At 31.3% G+C, this 20,898-nt stretch overlaps 1 protein-coding gene across 1 annotated transcript; it reads right to left on the reverse strand.

Annotated features, from left to right (window-relative positions):
• Positions 1 to 82: 82 nt before the first annotated feature.
• Positions 83 to 12,412, reverse strand: LOC113739024 (4-hydroxybenzoate geranyltransferase 2-like). The gene is made up of 7 exons (XM_027266276.2): positions 11,870 to 12,412; positions 9,966 to 10,087; positions 4,489 to 4,558; positions 2,587 to 2,736; positions 1,228 to 1,363; positions 863 to 959; positions 83 to 152 (listed from the first exon to the last, which is right to left on the reverse strand). Exons 1-7 carry the CDS (start codon positions 12,410 to 12,412, stop codon positions 83 to 85), a joined length of 1,188 nt encoding a protein of 395 aa, XP_027122077.2.
• Positions 12,413 to 20,898: the final 8,486 nt, after the last annotated feature.

The raw sequence follows: 20,898 nt of genomic DNA on the forward strand, positions 1-20,898 counted from the left end.
AAAAGGAAGAGTCCAAATGAAGGAGCTGGAAATTGAGCGTAGGAAAAAACAAAATGTATTAGATAGTTGTAAATACCTTAATTTATGACAAGAGTCTTCCAAACAGAATTGCACTAAAGACAATAGCACCAAAATATCTATTTGATGCAAATCTGTAGAGTGAAAGGAATAAAATAAAACTTAGTTAACAGATTATAATATAAAATTTATTCATAAGAAATAGATGCCAAGCATAGACTTGTGGATTGAGTTTGTGTATCTTTAATTAGACCTTCTTTCTGAAAATAGGCTAGATCACATTTGGGGCTGGAACCATCAAATTTTGTTAAAGCACTTTTTCATTTTTTTTCCATATGCCAAGGGATGTCCATTTTAAAAGAATGTTTCTCCCTATGGGTTAAAAACCAGAAATCCTAGAGGCTCTATCTATAAGTATCAGTAAGAAGGATTTTTTTAAAGAGTTTATTTTAGTGTTAGTGGAAGAACTCAAAATCGAGAACTTTCGTTTATACTCCCTCTTCTCGTATTACTCAACTCATCCCTCCTTTCCCCTTAGTAAGAACGATTAGACTACAGACACTAATACAATTAGACTTTTTGCCCATCCAACAATTCATGTATATTATCTTTACAAGCTTCAAAAAATTTATTAACATCTGCCCTGGACTTACCAACAAAGAAAAGTAATTAGCTCAAAAAATTGTAAGAGAATGTTCTATAGCTATAGGCAAAACATTATGATTTGAGGGCGTGAAAATTAAATTTCAGCCTCTTATAATTTCCTAAGAGCATCAATTATGGAAAGTCAAATAAGCATTAATTTGAATTCCTTCAAATTTTATCTTCATTAATAATTACCCACTTTCTGAAACAATCTGCTGGGTTTGATAAGTCAACATCCCAAATCTGCCAAGCTATTTGACCTGATGCAGCCGCTAGCAATACAAAAAATGGCCATCCTGTGACACTCGAAAAATATATAAACCTAAAAATTAGAATATCCAAAAATAAAATTAAAAATAAATAACGCTTCAAAAAGAGCTGAAAAAATGAGGAACATATTGTTGGCCAAATCTAGAGGTTGAATAACCATGAACATAAAATGGTCAAAGGATTGGGAATAAAAAGTTAATTTTAGTTATAAATTGTACAGATGATATTTAAAAAAAAAAAAAAGAATTATCATAAATTATAGTTAACTAAAGATGAACGAATAGAAGTAAATACCAATGTGAGCGTTAAATCCAGCTAGAGCAAGACTAGCAATGGATGCAACTCCAAAACCAGTAGTCCACAATTTTGTTGAATCACCTAATAGCAAAGCTGTAGATTTAACACCCACTTTCACATCATCTTCTTTATCCTGTAACCATCGGCAGCACATATGGGTACAAGTCTGTGAGTCAATGGCTCAATGCAACCACTAGGAAAATCAAACTACTCTTTCTAATATTGCATCTTAGAACTTAGAAGACGCTCTTAAAATTCTCTGCGTTATCAGGTGTAAGATTCGAATTCTGATAATTGGGGATGGGAAGGGGGTGGGAAGGATGAGAGGGTAAAATAATAATAATAATAAAATAATTGCGTCAATATTGCCAACTAAATGGAGTTTAATAGCTTCAAAGATATTGAACACGGTAGAAATATATATATGCATTGATCTTCGGCCATTTCTTGTGTCACACATTTTTTTACCATTTGAATCTTCGTCATTTGAAGCGTATAAAGTATTTTGTTGGAGAACTTAGGATCAGGAGTCTCTAATGTCACAGGCGGGTGATCGCAGGGTACAGCATAGATACTAACATAATAGATGTAGGAACTAAAATAATAAATGCAGATACTTACACAAGAACATGTAAAAACACAACAAATTTTTGGGTATAAATTTCAATGAGAAAGCAAATTTGTTGTGTTTTTTCACTTTATTGTATGAGTATCTATATTTATTATATTAATATCTACATCTATTATACCTACATCTACACTTCACCTTGCTGTCAGTTAGGAGTGTGCATCGAATTCGAAATCGATAATTCGGAAGTTTGAATTTGGAATTTTTCGAAATTTTGGTTTCTAATAATTCGACTGAATTCGATTTCGAATTCACCAATTTCGAATTTGAATTCATACCGAATTGAATTCGGAATTCGATAAATTCCGATTTCACCGAATTCGGAAAAATTTATATATTATTATATAATATAAAATTTATACTATATAATATAATATTATATAATATAATATTATATAAATTTTATATAATATTATATAGTATAAGTTTTATATTACATGTATAAAAAATATATTTATATATTAAAAACGAATTTGAAATCGAAATCGGAATTTGAATTCCGATTTCGAATTGTGAATTCGAAATTGAAAATTCCAATTTGAAAAACTCCATTACCGAATTTGAACCAAATTCGAAATATATGAATTCGGAAAATCCGAATTCAATTCCGATTCCCGATTTACTGATTTCAAAAATTCCGAATTCAATTCGAATTCGATCGGTAAATCGAAATTTTTCGATTTTGCACACCCCTACTGCCAGCAGAGGTCAGATCCGAGAATTTGTACCTGATGTGCATATATTGTATCCACCTCCAGTGTCCAGAAGAAGCAAGCAACGAGGACCGGGAAGACAATAGCAGGATCAAGACTTCCTTTAACAGCAGCCCATGAGTACAAAGCTCCCCAATTTGCAGTTAAACCAAGATGGGCTTGAGGCTGCATTGATATGTTTGAACTTCTCCATCAGCCCAATCTTTATTAAGTAAAGAATATTTGGATCTTGGTTAATAATTCAATTTAATACTTTAATTTAATATGTTCAGACATATTTGATAATAAAAAATAGAACGTCTTAATTAATTAATAGAGTCTAAATTGTTTAGATAAAACTTACTCAAACAGTGAGTGATAAGCTGTTCACTTATCAATATAAAATACTTTCAAATGTTAAGATTTTAGTACCTAACAATTCAATAATTTAACAAATTTATATTTCAATTTTATCAAATGCACCGTCAGACTTAATGAAGTTCGCATTGGACAATCATGGGGTCTATCCCATGGTAACCAACTGTTACTAATAAAAAATTTTTGCACAACTATGCAGTGTGATCTTTTTTTTTTTTTTTGGGATAGCCAAACAAAGTGAATGAAAACTAAGAGATGTTTTTTAACATACTAAGACAATGGAAATAATAGGTTTTCTTTTCTTTTTTTTTCGTGTTTAGCAGGGTAAGAAGTGGGGATGTAGATGGAAAGATTGCAATTCAGGACCTCTAAGCAATGAAAACATCAGGTAAAAGGAAGAGAGAGAAAATAAAGAAATAAGAAATGCAATCATTATTTTATATTATTTATGTACGTTTGAGTTGCATAATCGTTCTTTGCATATATAGCCAATTATTTTTCTTTCTTTTAGATGATCTCATTTTGTTATTCGGCTTTAGTTGTATTTACTTCAACTTACTAGCTAAAGCTTTACCTACATTGTTGAAAAGAAAACTAAACAGAGTGAATGAAAACCCAGAGATTGTTTCATGAAAAAAAATAAAAGAATAAGATGTTCGATCATTTTTTTTAATTTTATTTGTGTTCACTTTAGTCGCGTAGTCATATTTTGCAAATAATTTTTTTTAGATGATCTCATTTCGCTATTCAGTTTTATTTATATTACTGATCTGTGGTTTTCCATCACTTCTGTATATTCTTGGCTTGGACCAAAATAACTACACACATTCAATTGATTTTTTTTTTTTTTTGGGGGAGGTTTGGCAAGAAAGAGAACTAAACTAAGGAATAGTGTTTTTCCAATTTTTTTTTTTTATTATGATGGTGTAGAATGATGTATAATTTCAGCTTATGGCACTTTGACCAACTAGATGAATTTGAAAGCTTTAAAAAAATTGAATAATATGGTACTGATAAGCAAAATTTATACATAATGACCTTTAGATTAGATTAATTAATGTTCAAGAATTTGTGTGTGTGTGTGTGTGTGTTAAGGTAAAGTAAACTAGAGGCTGGTCTAACTAATCACTAATGTTGGAAAATTTTTATTATTTTTTATATTGAGGTTGCAAATTAGTGTTTCTTTCTATGCACTGCTATTATTCCACTTTTAGAAAGTCTATGTGAAATCAAGGACTTATCTATTTACATATCCGGAAATAGTTTATCTAAGGAAGATTAATATAATAATTTCCTTAACCTGAAATAATTGTCTTAATACTAATATCATTCTAAAATAATTGTCTTAACCTGATTAGCCATGCCTAGAAATATGTAAGCTATAATAATTAGTGAATCAAATTTTTAGAAAATCATAGAGAACATTGCATCAATATTGTATCTAGTGCAAAAGTGTTTCATCCAAACAAATGTTTTAGTATTTAAAGTTTCATTTTAAAAAAATTAAAGTTATTGTGGACGTAATTTATGAGATGGAAAAAAAGATAACAGATACAATACCCAATAAGTAATTCTCTTCATGAGCGGGTAAGTGAAGATCAACGGCAAGGATGAAACCCATAAAATACGGCTGTATATAAACAAAAGACATAAATCAACACGTTAGAATTTCAAGATGCCCAAAAAATAGAAAAAGAGAAAGATCAAAATTAATAATGAATTAGAACCTAAGCAGCAGTCCAGTATATATTTAACACGAAATTAAAATGCAGGAGGAGAATATCTAGTTTTGTTATGGTAATTAACTTGATTATCAAATACTTGTATCGATTAGTTCGATAAAAAAGAATAACTATTTGTAACTCACAACCTAACTTAGGGTCCATTTGGGTTGCGATGGTTTATTGAAAAGTACTTCCTTAATAGAACTTTTAATAAAAATACTTATTAACTGTTTAAATGCTTTTAAATGTATATTTGAAAACATAATTCAATAGGTACTTATTGTATTGGATAATGTGTAAGTTAAAAATTATTAAAAGTATTTATCTCTTTATTGGGTTCATAATATAGGATAAGATAATTAAATTTGATATTTTTTTTAAATTACAAAAAAGTTACTTTAAAAGCATCAAATTTGAATTTTTGCTACAAGTGCTTTTAATATCAAAAGTTCTACTCCTAATTTTATAGGATGTTGTTTATCAAAAACTTTAAAAGTACATTTAACACTTAAAAATACCTTCTTTTTTTTTATCAAAAGTATCGCAACCCCAAATGAGGCATTAGACATAAGCGACTTGTTTTCGCGTAATGATGTTAATTGTGCTGCAACTTAAGTCATTCAATCATTTTTTACTTTCTTCTACTTACTTAAATAAAGTGAAAGAGTTTAAAACGTAAGGTCATTTACCAATTGCCTTTTCTTTCAAAAAAAAAAACATAGTAACATTATATGCATGTGCCTGCTTGTCTAGATATTGTCTAGATATTGGGGCCGCACCGACTCGAATATTTGGATTCTAGTGATCTGCTTGGCCGGTGTGTTCTTTGAGTTTGTAAATAAAGTTTTATTATAATTTACTGTAGCTCTCTCAGGAAAAATACAGACTCTGACATTTGTCTTTATCTTTCTTTTCAAAACAACCCCTGTCCCTCATCACACCACCCATCACCCACCATTGGTAACCTTCGTCGCCCATCATCACTACTCAGTTTTGTCATCAGTATCTTATTTAAAAGTTATTAAAAAAATGTAACTAGTTTGATGTTTGGTCAGAATAGATGTGAGGGACAATATCAATAGTTCTTCGGATTCGCTGATGAAATATAAAGGGAAATGAATAAGAAGAAAAAAGAAAAAAAATTATAAAACCCATCTTTTGTATAAGTATAATAAATAAGAGAATTTTATTAGAATGTTAAAACTAGTATTATCATTTTGGACGAGCAACCGGAGGTATGTATAATTTTTAAAATATTAAGTGGGCTAAGTGAAATTATTGAAAATCTCAATCACCTACTCCTTCCGTCCCACTTTGATAGTCCTGTATTCCTTTTTCATCTGTCCCAAATTATAGTCCACTTTCCAATTGAAAAATGTAGTTGTATTTTAATTTTTCTAAAATACCCTTATTCAATGTATGTAGTTGTTACTATAAACCTACCCTATTTAATGAGAGTTGATTCTTTTTTTACCATCAATTCAAGTTTCCATAAAGTTGTACCATATTTAATGTGAGCATATTTTAGAAAAATAGCAATCTAAATTTACCTTTCCAACAAAATTAACTATTTTTTTTTTAAACTGTGTGAAAAAAGAAACAGAACTATCAAAGTGGGACGGAGAGAGTACTTTTTTCTTCAATTTTTTTTCCCATTTGAAAACCACAGACAGAGGTAGGTTGCGTCTACGGTGTAAAGTTCACCTTTCTGCCCATAGTAGGCAGAACCAATGCAAGGAGGCCAGCTGTGCTATGTGGGACGCACAAAGAAGGACATCCGAGCACCACTGGAAAAAGCCGGTTTGGCTTGGATGAAAAACGTTATATATTTTAAAATTACAATAAAAGTCCTCTTAAAAATTTGTTCATCATCTAATGCCCAATACTTATATTTGATAAATTAAAATAGTTAATTAAATATTCTATTATAATATAAACAACTATATGTCATTGAGTTGATTGAATGATATATTTTTTTTTGTATTTCAATTAGTTGTCAATTAAGTTTCAATTGAAATAAATATTTTATAATTATTTAAATTATCAATTTAAGATGAGCATAAATATAAATACATTAAATTGTATTATTGAAATATTTGATTTAATATAAAAGAAAGACAAGAAGAAATACAAGAAATTTTTTAAAAATTCATGTGAGTCCTTTATATTAGTAATCACATTTACTTGTTATTATAATTACAATGCCTAACCATAACCAATTGAAACTCATATACACAAGTCATACAACAATTTGCGTTATAATGTTTACAATTAAAGTTACTATACACTCAAATTAAAATTCTCTTTTTTCCACTAAAATTTCTTTTATATTAAATCAAATATTTCAATAATACAATTTAATGTATTTATATTTATGCTCATCTTAAATTGATAATTTAAATAATTATAAAATATTTATTTCAATTGAAACTTAATTGACAACTAATTGAAATACAAAAAAAAAAAAGAAAATATCATTCAATCAACTCAATGACATATAGTTGTTTATATTATAATAGAATATTTAATTAACTATTTTAATTTATCAAATATAAGTATTGGGCATTAGATGATGAATAAATTTTTAAGAGGACTTTTATTGTAATTTTAAAATATATAACGTTTTTCATCCAAGCCAAACCGGTTTTCTCCAGTGCTGCTCGGATGTCCTTCTTTGTGCGTCCCCACATAGCACAGCTGGCCTCCTTGCATTGGTTCTGCCTACTATGGGCAGAAAGGTGAACTTTCCACCGTAGACGTAACCGACAGAGGTATGGGTGGCTATTTATTTATTATTCCAGACCTGAATGAGATGTGGCTGCTTTAATTGCATGTTTCGGGAAACCTACTGCGACCTGAACTTTGGCAGCTATTAAGACTGCAGTTGGCGGTTTTCGACCGCATGGGGATGCTAAAATGACGACTAATTAAAGAAGAATATCAAGAGACCACCTTGCATGGATATGAGACATAAGCTAGAAGATAAGTCGGAGCTGAGGCAAAAATGAAACAACCCTAAGTGATTTCAACATGTAATTTTGGTCATTTAACTATTTAAGTCTTAACTAACATATCTTACTATTGTACCTACACAATTAAAGATTCTAATTTTCGGATTTGTCAATTATTACATTATAGTTTGTCCAAGACAAGAAAAGGAAAAAAAAAAAGAGGATAACCAAAAAAAAAGGAGATGGAAGAGTTTAGGTTATTAGGTTATTTAATAGAACGCGTTGCAGCTACTTACTATGGGCCTGTTTGGAACCTGAGTTTTTTGGGAGTTTGTCTAAAACTTTACTGTAGTGTACTGTAAAAGTTTTTGAAAAAATTTTATAGAAGTTTTTGTAAGGTAAAAAACTTTTTTGTAGAAGTTTATGAAATGTTACTGTAGATTTTTTTGGATTATTTTTAGATGTATTTTTAAAACATATTTTTGAGTATTTTATAATTTATAATTTTTGTATTTTTATATTTTTAAACATTTATTCATTTAAAATACATTTATAAATATTTAGAAATAAATATATTTACATATTTATATAAAAATATATAAATGTATTATATTATATATAATACGTAATATACATATATTTATAAATGTATAAATGTATAATTAATATAAATGTATAAATTATAAATGAATATTATATAAATGTATAAATTATAATTTATAAATGTATATGATGATTATGTATAAATGTATTAATATAATTAATATAAATGTATTAATGTATTAATATTATGTATAAATGTATAATTAATATTGTTTATAATTTATAATTTTTATTGTTTAAATATTTATATGCATTTATGCATTTATAATACATTTATAAATATTTATAAACAAATATATTTATATATTTATAAACAAATATATTTATATATTTATAAACAAATATATTTATATATTTATATAAAAATATATAAATGTATTATATTATATATAATACATAATATACATATATTTATAAATGTATAAATGTATAATTAATATAAATGTATATATTATAAATGAATATTATATAAATGTATAAATTATAATTTATAAATATATATGATGATTATGTATAACTGTATTAATATAATTAATATAAATGTATAAATGTATAATTAATATTGTTTATAATTTATAATTTTTATTGTTTCAATATTTATATATATTTATGCATTTATAAATAAATATATTTATATAGTTATATAAAAATATATAAATGTATTATATTATATATAATACATAATATAAATATATTTACAAATGTAATAATTGTATATTATTATAAATGAATATTATATAAATATATAAATTAATATATTATAAATATATAAATATATAATATTATGTATAAATGTATTAATATAATTAATATAAATGTATAAATGTATTAGTATTATGTATAAATGTATAATTAATATTGTGTGTTAATATTATGTATAAATGTATTATATTATACATAATACATAATATAATTGTATATAAATATACCTAAATGTGTAATATATATAATATGTATTATATATTTAAATGTATAATATATAATATTTATATAAATGTATAAATACATATTTATATTAATATTAATTTATATGGTATATAATATTTATATAAAAATATAAAAATATATATTTAAATAAAATAAAATATTTATAATATGTTTAAATAAATATATAATATTATAATAAAGTTTTGAGGGTGAGGGACTCAAAAATTCAAAAAAAATTTTTGAGGTTACCAGCGGCGTCGGAATACGTGACCGGCGCTGGAAGAGGTGGTGGAGGCGGTGTCTGGTGTGGTGGGTTGGGTGAGGGAGGAAGAAAAGTTTTTGAGAAATTTTTTGTGTATAGATTTTTGAAGTGTGTGGGTAAAAAACTTTAAAAAGTTTTTTGGGGTTCCTGTAGCAAAAGTTGTTAAAAAACTAGTAGCTAAAAAACTTGGTAAAAAACTAGGGTGCCAAACAGGCCCTATATCGTTAAGCCATGTAAGAAAGAGACAAAATAAAAGGATAATGATGAGAATATAATTTTATTATATATATGATAGTTGCAAATTGACTATGCAAAGCTTTTTTTTCCCCTTTTGTAGCAAATTTCTTAAACAGGGAAGGGGTGTCACCTTGAAAATTTATGAATTAAAAACTTTTTTCTAAAAAAAAAGAGAAAGGAGTTATCTATGGGAGTATAAATTGTTGAAAATCTAAAACTCTTGGTAAGAATTGGTCATTTCAATATAGCTAGGGTTTTTGCCTATAAGTGAATTAATAGGTTAATACTGGTTGCTGCTTGAGGCCTAGGACAAGAGTCAAAGGGGGCGCATACCTTAGTTCATTTATTGGGAGAAAAATTCCATATCCGAGTAACACTTGAATTCCAAGGAAGCAAAGTGCTTGAAATCCCGTTATTGCCCCAGAGGCAAGCGGCCTTCCTTTGGTTCGCTCAACCTGCATTATAGATATGGGTTTGAGAGGGTAATTATCTTTTTTTTTTTTTTTTTGGATTTGGTAACTAAGCAATTATATTTAGAACAATAATTGCATTAGAGACAATGTGATTTTGAGCATAGAAACAGTATAAAAAGTTTGAAAATTTGAAAGAAATCATGAGAACGTTCATTTTTCTAGGGAGGAGGCAGTATGTATATTTAAAATTTAGGGATAATGTTAGGATTAGACTGATAGGTTAATTTATATTTGAACACTATATACTCCCTTCATCCTACTTTGATAGTTTTAATATTTTTTTAACATGGTTTTAGACAAGTTAATTAATTTTATTGAAAGAATAAATCTAACCTACTATTTTCTTAAAATACCCCTATATTAATATCAGTAGTATAAGTATCTATTATACCTTTTCATTAATTGTAACAATAATATTAATGAATCGATGCACTTAATGAGTAAGGTAGGTTATATTCATTGATAACAGAGTACATTAAATAAGAGTATTTTCAAAAAACTAAAAGTTAACTATAATGACTTGTTGATTGAATCAAAATGGGTTGGGATTCATAGCTATATTTCGTACATCTTTAATACTCCCTCCGTCTCACTTTGATAGTTCTGTTTCTTTTTTCACACAGTTTAAGAAAAAATAGTTAACTTTGTTGGAACAATCAATTTAGGCAGCTATTTTCCTAAAATACCCTCACATTAATTAGAGTACAACTTTATGGGAACTTGAATTAATGGTAAAAAAAGAATCAACTCTCATTAGATGGGGTAGATTTATAGTAACAATAACTTACATTAAATAAAGGTATTTTAGAAAAATTAAAATATAACTATATTTTTCAATTGGAAAGGGGACTATAATTTGGGACAGATGAAAAAAGAAAACAGGATTATCAAAGTGGGACGGAGGGAGTATTAAGAAAAGGCTATGACATTGCTATTTAAGTGCGTTCTCCTAGGGCGAAGAGAAGGAAGTCATGGATATGGCTTCCGATCGAAGAGATAGGGTCAGCTTGTCTTCACCTATCGGCTATATATATATAGATATATAATGATAGTACTCACGGCGGTGAGTAATTCAATTCTAAAGTTTAGATCTGACCTCTTAGATTCGTACTATCTATATCATAATTTTTATAAGTGATATATTTATCCCCCATATATTTATATGTATGTATATATATAGATATAAATGATAGTACTCGGGACGGTGAGTTATTCTAAAGTTTAGATCTAATCTCTTAAATCCATATTATCTGTATCATAATTTTTGTAAGTGATATATTCATCCTTGATATATTTATCCCTCATAGATATTATATAATGATAGTACTCAGGGCGATGAGTTATTCTAAAGTTTAGATCTGACCTCTTAGATCTATACTATCTATATCATAATTTTTGTAAGTGATATATTTATCCCTCATAGATCCGTACCAAGGGGAAGGGAAATCCCACTTATTTGTGCCTCTGTTTAATATTCCGTTGATTATCTTTATTTTCTGCTTACTTAATTTATATATATTTGTTTGTATTTATCATATTACAAACAACCACCACCCCTTACATATATAATAATAGTAATAATAATAAAAGCAATACCGCCCTTGTATAGTTTTTTGCTTCTAGAGAACAAGAAAATAGATTACATTTTAGTTTTTACCAAGTGAAAACTGAAAACATGTGAAATCGTCAATTGCTCTGTATCTCCAAATGAAAAGTAAAAACATAATTTAAGATTCAGTAATCAAATGGAAAAGGGATCATCACCTGTGCATCAAAATCCTTGTCAAAATAATCGTTAATGGTGCATGCAATATTTCTTGACATAAAAGACACCAGGAAAAAGAATGCCAACATCTTCATATCAGGAAGGCTGCCGGGGTTCGCAGTGAATGCAAGCGACCACAAGCATGGCCATGCAAATAAAAACGTCCCGGTCGGGTTGTCCAAGCGGACAAGGTAGGCATAAGGCCGGGCTGTTTCAGGAAAAACTGCTTCAATCCAAGAAGAAGTGACAGCTTTCTCTTCTTCAGCTTTCTCTATTGTCTTATCTGAGGCTGAAACTTGTGGAGCTTGATTAGCTAAGTTGAAGCCTCTGCCAAGAAGTCTTACACTTTTTATCAAAGAACGGTTGAAAATGGCTGAGTTTTCCAAAGTGTAATGGCTGATTTTGGAGTTTGATTTGACTGGTTTGATGGAGGATTTGGGAAGATATATGGAGGGACGAAGTTGATGGTTCAAGTTCGAGATTGGGTTAGTTCTAGACAAAGTTTGGGAAGAAGACATGATGAGCTTGGAAGCTTGGGCCATTGTTTTCTTGCTTAAGCCTAATGCATGTATGTAGTTAGAAGCTTGGGATGTTGCCATATATACTGATCCAATTTGATCATCTAGCCAGGGATAAAGGCTGCTGCCTAAAACGAGGGAGGGTATTCAAGAATCGCAAGATTCAAAATCAACATATACAGCTAGTATTGCACAAATTGTCTGGATATATGAAACAAAGAATATGTGATTTCACATTGACTCAGAGGCTAATGGTTTCGGATATTTTGTAGCTTTAGAACTTTGGTGTATTTGGCCTGTAAATCAACAATTTAATTTGATAGTTCTTATTTTTCTTCCAAAAAAGACTCCAAATCTTTATAATGGAAAACAAAGTGCAAATTTGTTCTTCCTGTTGAGCCAAATGCATGTAGTTAGGAGTTTTGGATGTTGCTATATACATATATATATATATATATATATATATATATATATATATTGATTTGATCATCTAGAGGCGCACAAGGGCTGCTTCCTAAACGAAGGGAGAATATTCAAGACTCAAAATTTTCAAAATCAACATCTACAAGGCTAATTCCTTAGAATATTACCCAAAAATTAAAAAAAAATTTTGGCAAATGTGGTGCTGACAAAGTCCATTTCTAAAATCAGCACGGCGGGCAACAATGTTTTTAACTTTTTTCAATTCCTGGGGCAGCGACGTTTTTTAAAAAAAAAATAAAAGTTCAAGGGCTGTAGCACGGCAGCCTTTTTTTTTAAAAGAAAATTTCTGAGCCTGCCGGTTATCTGAAGTTAGAAACCTTTCGTTTGCAAATTGTTGAGGATATGATGGTGTTGGCCTCCGCCGGCAGGTCCAAAGTACACAAAAGTCACATAACTTTAGTCATGGGCTCATGGTGTGCTTTTGTCTGGATGAATTCTCTGAAATTTTATATTCTTTCCAAAAGAAAACCAGTCCCAATGCCATGCTAATTCTTTAAGCCAAAGAAAAAAAATTGTAGACTAGATTCGTGCTGTAATTTACTGTATCCAATTTGTCCTAGTGTTAATGTTTATTTTCAGAAAAGAAAAGGGAAAATGGTCAATTTAGTCCCTAAACTTTTTTATACTGTCAATTTGATCCATATTTAATTTTTTTGGCCAATTTAATCCCTATACTTACTTATCGATCCCAATTGAGGAACTACGTGGCAGCGCTACCTTGTAATTTCAATCAAGCTTCTAATTGAACACTTAAACAGGAGTATTTCGGATACTTCACCTTGTAATTTCCATCAAACTTCCATTGTTGGCATAAACCCTCCTCTTAACTCCGGAATAACTACTCCTCCTCTTCCCACTCTCGCTCCCAGCAAGTGAGCTGCCATCCCTCGAGTACCTCCCACAACAATAGGCTATCAGGAAGGAAGCGATCACCAATACAGCCATGGCAGTTGACATGATTATCGCAACTAGTGCTCCGCTTCCAAGAGGAACATATGGGTTGTGGGCTCACCACGGTTGAGGGTGAAGGAAGGATGGGGAATGGGATTAGAAGGGAAAGAATTGAACTGGTGAATGACGAGGGAAGGAATCTGGGCGATGAAGAAGAAGAAATTTGCCTAAAATGACTCAGAGGGTTGGTGGTGAAATAGCAAACTTGACGACTTGCATATAGGAGCTGTTGCTGTCGCGGCCGCGGCTGTTGAGGAGGAGGAGAAGCATGTTTATGGTGGGAATGATCAGCTCTTGGAAACTTGGTGTTGCTGTTGGAGCAAAAATGATGGTGCGGATGTGGCTGGGTGGTGTGGAGAGAAGATTTGTTTGCTTCCAGCGAACAGCGAAATGCTGATACAAAAATGTCCGATAGGAGTGGGAGGTAGGGTTTAGAAGTGAAGGGTTGATTGCGGCGGTGGCAAAGGTGAGAGAGAAAATGGGAGAAGGAGGAAGAGGTTCGCATTTCACTTGTCAAATCTCAAAACAACTAAAATCTTTAGAATCAAATCAAAAGTGGAGACTGGAGAGGAGGGCCGCTCATGGTTGCCCTCAAGTGCTGCTGCTTACACATACGACTAGTACTATTATTACTAATTCCTCTGCTCTGCTAATTCAATGCAAATTACTACTTGTACATGTTTGTCTCTGTGGCGGATTTAGGAATAGTCCCAGATAGTGCATTGTTCTATAGGCTTATGGTCATGATGTGGGAGAAATTCGAGAATTGGGAAGGAATGGGGCCCCTGAGATTGTTGTTGGAGACGTCGAGGCGGAGGAGGCGTCGTAGGGAGGAGAGTTCGGTTGGATTTCACCGGAGATGTCATTGCTGGAGAGATAGAGGAGCTTGAGGTTGAGGCAGCGGGTGAGAGGGCCGAGGGTGCCGTTAAGGTGGTTGTCGTGGAGGTTGAGGAGGCGGAGCTAGTCAAGGGAAAAGAGGGAGTCGATAGAGCCTCGGAATTAACATCAGAAGTACCCGAAATACCCCTGTTTAAGTGTTCAATTAGAAGCTTGATCGAAATTACAAGGTGGCGCCGCTGCGGCGTTCCTCAATTGGAACCGATAAGTAAGTACATGGATTAAATTGGCCAAAAAAATTAAATAGGGATCAAATTGAGAGTATAAAAAAGTTTAGGGACTAAATTGGCCATTTTTCCAAAAGAAAAAGAAGAAATAGATGTTCTTGAAACATGCTTGAATATCGCAACGGATCCTCTGTACCACAACCCTGTCTCACACCCTATCCCACCCCTCCTAAACTTGTCAAGTGTCCTTTTATTAACCCAATCCTGAAACAATCCAATTCGAACCATGTTTATTTAATTAATCGATTAATCGGGTTGAAAAACCGAATCTCTATAACCAAAATCAATTAAAATAAAAAACCCAAAAAACAAAAATAGAGATTAAACAAGGCACAAAAAAAAACCCCACAAGGCCACGAAATCGGTTTCCCATCAGATTTCACTCCTCCTCAAAAGCTTCATCGCAACGCAGCAGGGCTGTCTGAGTTCATCATCTTCACCATTCAGCTTTGACGAAATATTCACGGATGAAGCTTCGAAGCTCTTCCCAAAGGTGAAAAACAACTTATTTCTTAAAAACCTTGGTGGGAAACCTTCGAAGCTCTTCGCAGGCCAATTTGATGTGATTTGCTAAGCTTAGGCACTTGATCTAGTTTTCAACTTCAAATTGGTCTGTTGATACACACCAATTGAATTAGTTTTGCTATATCCTCAATTGCAGGGAAGAAGTAAGAAATTGGTTATATTCTGTAACAGATAGGTGTCTCTGTTTTAGTGTTTTGGAACTTAGGTGTAGATGATTTTGGAAGGGTAACAAGTTTGCGTTTATCTTTTGCTGATTGAGGGAATTTTTCTTCTAATTTGTAGCTTCCACTCCGAATGTTTCATGCGTTAAATTGTCTGAAAATTCCGTATCACCTGGACGAAGCACACCACCTGTTCGATCAAATGCCTAAGAGGAAGATGAGTACAAAATTTATGGTGCACATTGCAATGTAATCTACATGAGTGACAAATTTTGTTAACAACTCTCCACATTCTCTATTCTGATTTTGTACTTTCCATGGAAGGTATTGATTGTGGTCTTATCAAAAAGAAAAATGCGTGGCTCAAAGTCCCAATGAATGAATATGCATAGAGCTGAATAATCCTTTTGCTATGCCTATTTATTCACAAAATATCTTATTTATCTCGTGCATATTTCTTTTCTTATGTTGCAGTTTGTAATTACAAAGGATCATGGATTTCATAACTGTTAACTCATTTAAGTCTGCAATGCATCTTGGTTATTCCAAATGGTTAAGCAGATTGTGTCTAGAATTGAGAATGAGGGAAGCGATTTGAGGTTTAAATTTGATCTTTTACTTGCGATTTAATTTATGGTGCATATTCCAAGAGATGCTTGAGAATCAGCTTTAGTGCTAAATTTCGTCACTCATGTAATTTGTGATGCATATTCCAAGCTGATCTAGTCAAATTAATCAGAGTAGACCTCAAACTTCAGGAAATCCTGCAACCTTACTGTTTGGCATGCTTGCATTTATGGCAATTTAATTTGACTGGATTACCTTGGAATGTGCGCATTAAATTGCATAAGGTTAAGCATATACTAGTCGCGTAGCAGTCAAATCAAAATAAATGAAAATAAATTAACTAGTTTCGTTGGATAAAACATATAACTCACTGAGGAGTTCGAACTTTTATTAAGTTTTTAACACTAAAGCTGGTTATTATCTTGGTGCTTATGCTTAATCTGTTAATTTGTGAAAATCCATTGTGTATTTACCAATTTGTTATCACTCTGAAGTATCTTGCATGGAATTTTTGCAACCCAATGAAAAGGTTTTTGTTTTACATACTGTTTTGCAACTTAACTGGCATCTTTCTGCTTATTGGCGCTACATTGTTAGAATTATTTAGTTTCATACACTTCAACATTCTGTTTCAAGCATATGATTAACCACTTGTCAGTATTCTTATGACTTGAAGTCTCACTACTCAATTAGCAAGCCTTTGTTCTGATGGAAGTTATGCAGCTCAATTGGCATATTACTTGTGCTCATGGCTGACATTCTTTTGATGTAATCCATCTTTACGGTTGGCAATGTTCTATAAATGTCTGATCATTTTTGTATGCTAGGAAAAGAAAAAGGAACTGGCGTTTTCTGCTCGCTTGCCTTACCAGTATTAGGTATTTTACATTAATCCGTTTCAGTGGTAAGAATTGTTTCTGAAGTCAAGAATATAGCGATTGTCTGTCACCTGAGCTAATGGGGCTGCAACTACTTGTGGGGTAATAACCTGATTAGACAGCTGACATTGCACAGAAATGGTAGAAGCTGTAGTAGAGTACTTGTAAAAGATAGAGGGCCTTGATGAAGACATACTGCTCAAAGTAGGTCAGATTTCAATATTGAAAGATGCCCTGGGCAAACCCTTTGACCTGCTGGCAAGCCCAGATTCGGAGCATAAATACTTGGTGAATTGAGGGATAAACGGTGAATTTGTCAAGATTGTTTAGAACTGTTCATATTTGTACAAATGTTTTTGTTGGTTGGTTTTTTTACTTCTTTGGTTATTACTTCTTGAAAATGATGTTAAGTACTGAAAGGTTTGCAATCAACCGTGCAGTTCATAACGTTATGGCAATTTTTTTATTCTAGTTCATTTTCTCTACGACTTTTAGCATTATTTGAATTTTGGCAGCATAATCATCAATTTCAATATGCTCAAACCTCAGAAAGAGGAAAACAAAAAATGGAATGATGTGTATAAAAATCTATGATCCCTCTTCTACAAGGGAACAGAAAGAAAAGAGTGGATAGATTCCGAGGTGTATAAATGTATAACTTCACACCATCCAAGTTTTTTGCACTGATCATTCATCTTTAGCAGCTTGATGATCACTATCATCATTATTTCCCAGTTCTTGTGCCTATAAAAAACAAATGCTAAGTTAGCAAATGTATTGAATTATAAGTGTAACTTATCAAACTAATATATATAAAATTAAGTAATTAATCAAGGTTTTTTCTTACTTGGACAAAACTCATTGACGCTGCTGGTGTGCTATTGAACTTGAAGACATCAAATCATAGCCTTGGGTAAAGTTAGGGTCCAACGACTGCCCAAAAAATAAGAAATAGAAGACCACCCTTCATTATAAAAATAGCTATAAACTTGTAAAAGTATAATACTAGAAAAAACTGCAATAAACTTATAAGTAAGCATACTATTTACTTACTTGCAATAATTGTGTCATGTTTGTGGGATTTCGCCTATTGTAGATGTCTTCTATTGAAATTCCAAATTCCTAATATAATTAAAAAGAGACGACCACAAATTAAAAATTTCATTGAAAAAACATGTCGTTAATGTACTTTAGTCATCTAAAGAATAAATTATTCAAATAAAATTTAAAATAAATTACATATGTACTATGCTATACAAGACAAAAATGACGAATAACTATACCTGCTGTGGCGGTAATTCTCGAGCAAAACCTTGAATTGTAGCAGAATCCATACTTGAATTAACAACATTATGTCCAAATTCCTACAATCATTTTTATCCAAATTATAAATAAGGATCCTAATACTATTTCTATACTCATCATTCATCATACAACCAAGGAACCCAAAAAAAAGTAATAGTCAAACAATCAAATAGCATTGTTCACATAAATTAAATAAATTGTCAAACCTGTAATCTTTTCGATGAAAACTTCTCCTTCACCTTGTACTTGCGTTTCTTAGTAGCCATTTCTAGTGCACTTCTTGGTCTCTTGCTCGACTTGTAGGTGACTTTTTCTTTCACTTTGCTCGACTTGTATACCCTATAAGTCTGTATACATATTTTTTTACTATTGATATCAAATTACCGAATACAAATACATAATTTATTACCCCCTTTGGTGAAAAGCAACATGGTAGGGAAAATTATGCACCTATTAAACCACAGAAAAGAATGACTCAGCAAATAGCACAGAGGAAAATATGTGAAAAATGAGTATGCATTCAAGCTATTCATACACAAGAGAAGAGGCCCAAAACTAATGCATCAAAGTATTCACAAAGAAATGGCACAATTTGCAAAGTCACCAGGAGAAATATCACATAGCCAACAGAATTTCACTAGAATAAAATAACCCATGCAAAAGTACTCGACCCATGAATGAAAAGTAGATATCCTCATAGGGAATGATCAAACAAAGAGCAGATAACTTACTGTATAAACACCCAAGCTAGAATATTAAAAAATAAATAATAAATAGAAAAAATGAAACCGTCTTTGAGTATAATGTGTAAACAAAGAAGAAGCCAAAAGTCTCACGAACAACCATAAGAAACAAGAAGTTCAGATTAGGTCCTGATGTCTAATGCTTGCTTGGAAGCAGAATATTCAACCAAAAAGTAAAGGACAAATTTACTTCATATGTTACACGGACAAATTTACTTCATTTGTATTAATCCTATGTTACACGGTCAAAGTAATTTTGATAGTGGTAATATCAGCTAAAAAAGGGAGCAAGTTCGTAACTAATACCATTTAGAACTCTGAGGTCTAGGTAGTCAATATCAAACCCAACGTGTTGCTTTTCCCTACCATGTTGCTTTTCATACCACTTTGGTGATTCTATATTTAATATTCTTCTTATTAACCAAACTCTTCATTGTTTTTGTAATAGTTAAAAGCCTGGATAGATATTTTCTCCTTTCAAAGACGCATCAACAGGTACAATACAAACACAAAAAGCACAAAAATTTGTGAACAAAATCATCTTAAGCAAATAGATCTTCAATCAACAGAGACCCAAAAAAATAAATCCTGAAACTTAACGAAAATCATCAATTAGTAAGTATTTGAAGGAACCCAGCAATCCCTTTGCATAAATTCTTTAAGTTCAGAGGCTTCAGGTTGACTTCAGAGGCTTGTGCTGATGTTTACATGAATAACGCAATTCGTTGCATATGAAGAGTACTTATTTGAAGGAAAATTCAGGGCTGTACCTTGCTCCGTTGAAGACTAGCACGAAAGTGTTAATCTCTGGAGGGCTGCGTTGCGATGAAGCTTTTGAGGAGGAGTGAAATCTGATGGGAAACCGATTTCGTGGCCTTGTGGGGTTTTTTTTTGTGCCTTGTTTAATCTCTATTTTTGTTTTTTGGGTTTTTTATTTTAATTGATTTTGGTTATAGAGATTCGGTTTTTCAACCCGATTAATCGATTAATTAAATAAACATGGTTCGAATTGGGTTGTTTCAGGATTGGGTTAATAAAAGGACACTTGGCAAGTTTAGGAGGGGTGGGATAGGGTGTGAGACAGGATTGTGGTACAGAGGATCCGTTGCGGATTTCTACGTTCTTGAAATTTTTTTCTCGTTTTCTTGGTCTAATTTTTCACTAGGGAGGCTTTGACTCCAATTTTAAGTAAAACGAAGATTCTCAATGTGTACAATTTTCATTATCAAGATTAAAATATGCAAATTTCCCTTATTTCTCATGTCTTTTTTTTCCTGTCAATTGGCAATTTCATTACCTGAAAATCTTACCCTTCATATTGAATAATTAAAGCCCATTAGTTGGTAAACATGTTCAACAAATTAAAGGTCGACAAAAGTCAGGTATGACTGAAACAATTATGTATTCTTTGTTTGGACCCTGGTTTTCCTTAGAAAAATTTTATATTTTATGTGAATATATTTTTCAACCAGCTTTTTAGTTTTACTTCATATATATCAAATCGTTACAATATTTTTTTTTTTTTACAAAAATTTTTAAAAGTAGCAATCCAAATGAGAGCATTTAATATTCAAATATTTTCAAGCTGTATGTAGTTAAAAATTGAATTGACTCAATAAAAAAGTGCTCTAATTCATCAAGTAATTCAAGTCGGCTACCAATCACGAAGTTTCCACTGATTTTTCATGCATGTGGGTCGATATGGGCACGCTAACTTTTTCATTTTCAATGTGGAATTTTCCACATCAACGTATACAGTTAGTACTTCTGAAA

Source organism: Coffea arabica, chromosome 4c (assembly GCF_036785885.1).
Source record: "Coffea arabica cultivar ET-39 chromosome 4c, Coffea Arabica ET-39 HiFi, whole genome shotgun sequence".
Lineage (NCBI taxonomy): Eukaryota > Viridiplantae > Streptophyta > Magnoliopsida > Gentianales > Rubiaceae > Coffea > Coffea arabica.

What these genes read in the sequence shown, in the direction of transcription:
- LOC113739024 (XM_027266276.2), bottom strand. Translation starts at nt 12,412, where the DNA reads ATGGCCCAAGCTTCCAAGCTCATCATGTCTTCTTCCCAAACTTTGTCT. An exon ending in CTCCCAATAAATGAACTAAG is followed by an intron (nt 4,559 to 9,965) that starts GTATGCGCCCCC and finishes GTTTATATACAG; the next exon opens with CCGTATTTTATGGGTTTCAT. An exon ending in CCAGCAGATTGTTTCAGAAA is followed by an intron (nt 153 to 862) that starts GTGGGTAATTAT and finishes TTCACTCTACAG; the next exon opens with ATTTGCATCAAATAGATATT.